We start from the raw sequence: 8,019 nt of genomic DNA on the forward strand, positions 1-8,019 counted from the left end.
CTGAAACTCCATGATCTTCCCAAGGAGGAAAGATCCCAAAAATAAGTTGAGGTTATGAGGTTTCAAAGCCACTGCAGTTCCTTTCAATCCTCAGTCCCTATTGATTGTATTGCATATAGAATGTCTTCACCTGGGGAATCTCTCTTGATGCTTTTTATTCTATAGAGACATTCAGAGCACCTGTGTCTTAGAGATCAGTATTCAGAAGAGATGAATGAGTTAAAATTAACCTGGGATAGTTTACAAGAAAGAAAGTTACTTTTAATCACTGTGAAAACTCATTTCAAGCAAGTCACACCTGTGTGACACCTCTCTCCCTCTCTGAAATAGGAATGTCTCTGGCAGATATTATGATGCAAAAGTGCCACATAAGATTATGATTGTTAATTAGTTACAATTATTTTATTGAAGCACTCCTGGTGGAATGGACAGGTGATGTCTCATGTGAAAAGAGACATTTAAGTGATCCACAGCAGTAAAATTTTGACTACTCCGAAGTTCATCAATGGATGAACCTTTTAAGAGGCTCTCCATTATTTTTTGGTGGCATTTTTCAAGTATAACGAGCAATCAATTTCCACAGTGCTGTGCAGCAATTTGGAATAAACAAGTAGTAAAGAGAACTAAATATGCCCAGACTGAATTTTGCCTTTGAATACTTGAAGTACTTAGCAAAAAAATGCAGCTTTTAGTATAGAGTAAGAGACATGGCATACCAGATTCCCACTCCTCAGTTTCTATTTAATAGTAACTCCAGCAGGTCTTCAAATGTCAGCTAATCAACTTCTACTTCAAAGAATTCAGATTTTTTTTTAACCTCATCCTCAGTGAAGGGCTGTTTTGAAGCTTTATTCAGGTAAAAAAAAAAGGGATTCCCATTGATCTTGAAGGGCTTCCATTTAGGCTTTGATAAATTTTCTAGTACCTACATGAAATATCTGTATATCTGCAGAATTTAAAGCTACCTAGTCCTTAAAGCCCTGTTCCCTTCCCCCACCACTTACATTTACCTTAGCTCTACAGGAATATGGACCCAGTTCCCTGAGTGCACTTCTCCCAAAGCAGTTTGTTTTAATTCCTGACATGTTTTCAGTAAATGAGTCTTTACTCACTGTGAGTCTGACACCTTTTCTCATTCTTTAGCAGAACAAAATTGTAACTGTATTTACCTATGAAACAGCCCAGTTGGTGCTTAATTGCTTTAATTAGAGGGCTAAAAAATTATAAATATTATGCTTCATAAGAGGAGAAATTGAGTGGTTTTGATTGGGAAATCACTACTTTGACCTTTACTCCCTCCTTAGGGAATGTACACAAAGCTGGCTCATACTTTCTAGTAGGAGAGGTTGTAAACTGTTCTTTCAGCTGCCGCTGAAAGTTATGTAATGGGGCAGGGCACCCAAGAGAAAAAGTAACAATCCAATTGCTGTCTGGGAGCCAAGGCTTTCATTCCTGCTACCTGTACTTCTTAAGAATTTGTAGAATCAAAAAACAACCAAAAACTCAAACAAAACAACTTACTAATATTACCTGTGACTTGTATGCTGTTCACATCAATTTTCAAAGTCTCGGTAGGATTAGGGTTATTTGCAATGAAACCCAAAACCAGCTCATTTTTCACTTTCTCAGCTGTTACCATCTGGTTAAAATAAAGGGTGAGGATCACAACCACACTAGCAATACAAAACAGAGAAGTTAGTTATTCAAGTTGATGAAATAAATCTGCTATATGACATCATCTAGACAATATTTCATTCTAACACTGGTTCCATTGGCAAAGGCAGATTGTTTTTGAATTATTGGCTGGCAAGAAACATCTCTTAGCCATCAGGTCAGTTTGAACCTTGGAGAAACTTTGTTCTTTCTTTATCTACTCTTATCTACTTCATGGTCAGGGAAAAAAAAAAAAAAGAAAAGATCCAATTGCTGCAATGGAGCTGAACTTGAGGAAAACTAAAGAAGTAGCTTTAGTGTTGTTCAACAGGACTATTAGTTTTAGCCCTAAAATATTGAAGGTGAACTATTGAAGGTGTACCCTGAAGTATTATGAATATTTTATAATACTTTCATATCATATAATATAAAGTGGCCACTTCTATAAAGCAAATACCATCTGTGGATTCTGCAATTTGCAGATCTGCAATGCCTGTATTCTTATAAGGAAACAGTGATGGCTGAAAATAGAGATATTTAGAAATTGTGGTTAAACTGCATTTAACTCCTATGCATTTTATCCAGAGTGTTTTCTGTTTGCTCTCTCCCATCTCTTCTAACACTATTGTGAAGTTTTATGTTTGTAGCTAGAGTAAGGTAATACTGAAGTATGAGATCTTGAAAAAGACAAAGGTTTTCTCCTCTCACTTAAATTTAGATGCAAACTTTTTTATCCTTAAACTATCCATTTGCAACTGACTCAGTAGTGCTCTTTGTAAGGCGTGATTAATCCTGTCCTTTTGCTGAGCAAAGTTTGTAGTTTGCAATATGTAGAAAACATCTCCTTCTTGCTTATTTCTGATAACCTCTGGGCCATGCTGAGCAAACAAAAATTTTTATTGCTGGCCTTGTGACTCGGCAGCGTTTCAATGGTGAAATACCAAGCAGATTGCCTGAAGGGGTAAAGACTTTTTAAATGAAAAGAAAGTAATGTCTGAGACAAAGTTATTCAAAGCACAGGTGAAGACAAATTCTTGCTGATGTCTTTAAAGCCAGATCCAACATTCACAAACATCAGACTTTCTGTGATTTCTGTGGCTTGTTGTGTCAAGATGCAGAAGTGGAGTGAGTTTTGCCCAACACACTTTTCTACAGTGCAGATATTCCCAGTGCTAGATTCCCATTGTGGTTGGTAGGAAAACACAAACTTCTCATTGGTCTTCTCCTAAAGAAAGGCATCTAAACTGGCCAGGTGAGAAAACTAGAAACCAGCATTGACAAGCAGTCTTGACCAAACCTCTCAGAGATGTCTTCATCTTTAATGCCCAAATTTTGATGAGAATCATCCCTTTTTTTGTGCAGAAACCAAATTTCTTGGATGGTTCTACCTTCACAAGGACAACACTTTGGAACTGGCCTATGCCTGCTGCTGTGCAGTCCATTCCCTTAATGTTATATAATCCTCCATAAAGTGATCATACCCTTCTTTCTAGCTAATTAGGGTTATGCCATCACTATTCCAATCAAAAGATTGTCTCAGTTCAAATTAGTTTCCCATTACTTACTGATATTCATGGTCAGCTAATATCCCAATATCTTATTGTGTTGTTTTTTTTTTTTTCCCCCAAAGACAATCATTCAAATAAACTAAACTCCTCTGCATATTTATTGACTTTATGTATTTACATTGATATCACAACAACATGTGGCAGCACAGAACAATTGATCTGTTTTCATGTAATGTGTACTTTAATTTTCTGGGCTCACCTATGACACAGCCAATTATACCATTCCTTCCTCAGGGTTCTTCTAGTTCTACTAAAGTCTTAATCTTTTGCCCTCTGTGTTGTTCTTGCCTATCACGGTGTGCCATCAGAGTTTTCTTGATTTAAATCATGAGTTTCTGGTAATGACATGAGATCTGACCCCAGCTGAAGCAGTCTTACACAAGCAAAGTCAGCACAAACCTATATATTTTCCTTTCTAGCTGGTTTCATGCCTTTCTCACTCTTCCATTTTTCTTTCTAAATTGACAGTCCCAAGAACTATCTTTTGTTTTTTCTTCCTCTAATCCTAAAGGCAGATTTTAGAGAAAAAGATATATCTTGAAGCTTTATCCTGTTTAGGGGGCCTTATCCAAATTCTAAAAATATTTGGGTTTTTTGTTTTGTTTTGTTTTTTAATCTATTTACAGTCCACAGAAGAACTGTTTAAATTAGTAGCATGATTTTCTCTTGCCCATATTTTAAGTAAACTTTTTAATAAACAGTTACCCAGTCTCTGATATCACTCTGTCACGGCCATCTTCAGATTTCCTGAAAAAAAAAAAACCGACAAAAAAAAACAATAATAAAATAAAAAGGAAAATCACAACCAGCACCACATGGTTCCCATTGAGATCAGATGGAATTAACACCACAGACCTGGTTGTGTAACCTGGACATTTTTGGTAGCTGGCCTTCAGTAGGACAATCTCAGGATATTGAAAATGAGGTCAAACAAGTTTTACTGAATGGAGCAGATCTTACTGTACCAATTTTATGGAATCTTTAGGACACAGAGGCTGCAGCTTTTCCTGGTGTCAAATGACAGCCTCACTAATGCCCTAAGGACATGAATTAAGTGGATCCATATCCATAGGGACATAGGAGTGCCTGAGCCTCCAGGCTTATGCCAGGAGATCTCTAACCAGAAATTTCTTCTAGATGGCAAGGATTGGCAACCCTGCAAACAGCACCTTGGCAACAAACAAACAAACAAACAAACAAACAAACAAAACCACAAAAAACTTTAGGTCTTTAAAACAGAGACTTTTTGTGAGTGGGTCTTTGGGCTCAGCCCTACTGGATTGGTTGAGGCATGGACAAACATCAGCTTGAGAAGGAAATTTGCCCAAGGAAACACGCTGGTGTCAAACTGAGCGCAGCAGCATTTGGAAGATGTGAAAGGCATAATGTAAGAGGTTCCCAAGGATGTGTTGAAAATCAAGGGAAGTACTTCTGAGAGAAATAGCTAAGTGAGGGGTTGTGACATTTATTTTCAAAGTTAAATTAAGATGTACTTACTTGAAATGGGAAATTTCACATCTCCTAAATTTGTATTTCAGATCACTTTCATGAAAGATATTTTGTACCTATATGAAAATGAGAAATCTTGAACCAACACAGTAATTAAAAATACACACATTCTCCCACTATAATCATGGTTTTAGTACTAAATAACTTTTGGTAGACTACATAAGCAAGGCATTTCTTTGATGATTCACTGATTTTGTCAAATAAAGAATATATTGAGTTATGACTGGGCTTAGGACCTGAAATATCTCTTTTTCAGAAAGAAAAAAACATAAACAGCAGTTAATGTTATGGAATGAATGTACTTACAAATACTCTTGAATTAAGCACAAGCTGATAGGCTCTTACCAATTTTTCAACATCAAAGGCAAGGATTTTGAAATCAGCTGATGAACTGTTTTGTAAGGTTGGAGTGAAAGACGTGCCAGAGACTATTTTAAATGTTCCCGTATATCCATGAGTATTCACATCTGCTTCAGCTAGATAATTAAAAATAAAAATAAAGGTGTATTAATTATATAGAAATAAATGAAAAATATTAGATTAGATTTTATTTCACATTGATCATCAATACAATAACTTCTAAGGGTTTTTTTATAACTTTGCAATCAGAGATGTTCCGCCTAGCGCTGAGTTTAAAGAAAAAATAGATTTTTTTTGATGTTTACAATAGTTGCAACCGTAATCATGTTTTTATGAGTACTATTTGCCCTTAGTTCTCAATACTTTCAATTTTGGTTTAGGTGTTGTTTTCCAGCAACACTGTGAGTGCATAAATGATGCAATGATATGCCCAGGTATGTCTAACATGGAACACAGATACACAGGAAGGCAAATAGTGTTGTATGGATAGAAAAATATTATGAATTATTGTCTCACACTTTCTGTATTTGTGCTGTGCCCTTTTTTTTATATGTGTAAGCTGTTTTGGATGACAGCACTGGAAAAATCCAGCATCAGAACAGCTAAACGATTTTGACCTGACCTTTCTCACCAGTACATACATTAAATTCTGGGAGAATTTAGAAATTAGACAGCTGGTCATTGCTGCAAATTTAATCTTGATTTTAATATGCCACAGGACATGAGATATACATAAATCAATCCATTATACATTAAAAATTTATTTCTTCACTGTGTAACACACTGGAAATTCTCAGAAAATATCTGAATTAAAGTTGATTGATAGGAAATGCCTTTTGCTTGCCCATTGCAGTACCAGTGGTATTTTAGGCTGTGCTTGAAAGCATTAATATCAAAGCAAATTTTAAGACAAAAACAGATATCAGAGACTGAAATATGATAATTAATGGCCTAAACATTGTTATGAAGGAGTTTTGCCCACTGTGGTAAAACTGCATGAAGAATCTGAGACCACCAAAGCCATCTCTTCCCTGAAGACACCTCCTAAAAGAAACCTGGGCATTGCCACCTGGCCCAAATGTATATTAATCGACTGGATTCCATGCTTTTCAAGAAACCCTCACCAACAAGAAGAAGAGGATGAACAGGATGCCATCAGGATCCATTGAGTGTTGATATTTTCTACTCAATCTGTTTCTACTTTACTCTCTCCTTCTACTCCACTCTTTCCTATTTCTTCATTTCTCTCTCTCTCTCTTGTTTACTGTTAAATAAAATCCATGCTATTGACTTTGGCATATGGTCTCATTTACACCTTAATTTGGGCAGAGGCATTTCTAATAATTTTAATAACTGAATCATAACAGCAGATAAGCAATAAATACTGCAATGAACAATCTATGATGGAAGGCACAACATAGTGACACCAATTTAATATTAACTAGTATTAGCAGACTGCTTTGAGCTTCTTTGAAGGCTTGTCTTTAAAACAACTGCAAATCTGTTTAAAAATTATCTCTAAATAGCAAAATCCTTTTAAAATTATATATCAACTATAATTAAAAATACAATCGTATTTATACATGGATAATTTTTTGCCTATTTAGCTTCTAAAACACACAAAATAAACCCTAAAACACCACTTCTCCTGACCCCAGCATTAAAAGCAAAAAATTACAATTGTAAGAGCACTGTCTTCAAAGTCTAAGGAATTCCTAAAGGTTTATAGCTAAAGGTTGGCTACTTACCTCGTTCCAAGTCCTGGATCGATAACCAAGAAACCACAATCAGTCCAGCACAAACACACGCAAAAATTGCAATCAGAGTAGCAAAGAAAACCTCATATCTATTAAGAGGAACGTATTTCTTATGAGATGATTTTTCCAGCTTCATTTCTGTCTCAAAGACTTCTGTGAATTAAGGACTGACAGAAGACACAGACTGACAAAGCACGTTGATAACCCACATGAGCAGATATTTATAGGAGATACTTGTAAGTTAATTACACCATAAAACTTCACTATCATAGGTTTTTACAACATTCCTGAAGAGTCATAATCATGCACAGGATAGGCAAGTAAGAAGAAAAGAAATCCACTCAGAGGGGAAGCACTGAAGATTGTGTCTTGGACAAAGAACAAGCAAATCCACAGAAATGTAAGGTTTGTCACTAGATTCGCACTATTTATTGTAATTTGATATTTTTAAGTGACAACTTAAAATATTGTTGCCAAATTTATCGTTTATGTAGTTTACTTTTTCTAATTCCTCACAAAGGCAATTAGGAGGACAATGGTAAAAGCTGTATCTTTCTCATTCTGCTTTAAAAGTTCCTTTCAAAGTAATTTTATTTATTAAGGAAGTACTGGGGAATGAATTATTTGGTAATGTGCTGTAGCTCAGCAACAGTAATTCAGCAGCACAAATTTAATCTGTGTAAGGCATGGTTCTTTGACCACAGAACTGGAGAACTAATCATAGAAGACATTACATGAAATGTATGCTTGTTTTGTATTTTCTTGCCAGGCATAAATGTGCCATGGGATGCAAGTCCTTGATAAAGTTAAAGCACTGTGAATGGCCAGAGCTGCAACCTTAGCAGAGCAAGAGAGAATTAAACAGGCATTGTAGCAACCAGCACAACCATTTGGTTATAAATTTAATCTGTCAAAACTCTTGAGATTCATAAAAGTAAAGTCATACTGGTTCTATGTTTTGTGCCCTGGGAGTTGCTGTTTTTGACTCTCCATCAGAGTGCAAACCCAGATTTGTTGTATGACACTCTTCCTTGTGGAGAATCTGAGCACACCAACCACATTTCTGCCTGTCAAAGGAAAGGGAAATTTCTGAGTCAATCTTTGGAAGAGAAGAGCTCTACCTGTCTGTTAATTGACAGAAATGGAGATAATATAAATAGGGAAAAAATGAG

General features: G+C 35.8%; 1 protein-coding gene across 1 annotated transcript in view; it reads right to left on the bottom strand.

The window, feature by feature from the left end:
* TMPRSS15 (transmembrane serine protease 15) overlaps nucleotides 1-6,983 on the bottom strand; it is a 50,834-nt gene extending 43,851 nt beyond the window's left edge. The window contains exons 1-5 of the mRNA XM_033086539.1: nucleotides 6,839-6,983; nucleotides 5,076-5,206; nucleotides 4,719-4,786; nucleotides 3,927-3,968; nucleotides 1,531-1,673 (exon numbers count right to left, since the gene is read on the bottom strand). Coding sequence (XP_032942430.1) covers nucleotides 1,531-1,673; nucleotides 3,927-3,968; nucleotides 4,719-4,786; nucleotides 5,076-5,206; nucleotides 6,839-6,983 — 529 coding nt within the window. The remainder of the gene's footprint in view (nucleotides 1-1,530; nucleotides 1,674-3,926; nucleotides 3,969-4,718; nucleotides 4,787-5,075; nucleotides 5,207-6,838) is intronic.
* Nucleotides 6,984-8,019: the final 1,036 nt, after the last annotated feature.

This window comes from Catharus ustulatus, chromosome 2, assembly GCF_009819885.2.
Source record: "Catharus ustulatus isolate bCatUst1 chromosome 2, bCatUst1.pri.v2, whole genome shotgun sequence".
NCBI lineage: Eukaryota > Metazoa > Chordata > Aves > Passeriformes > Turdidae > Catharus > Catharus ustulatus.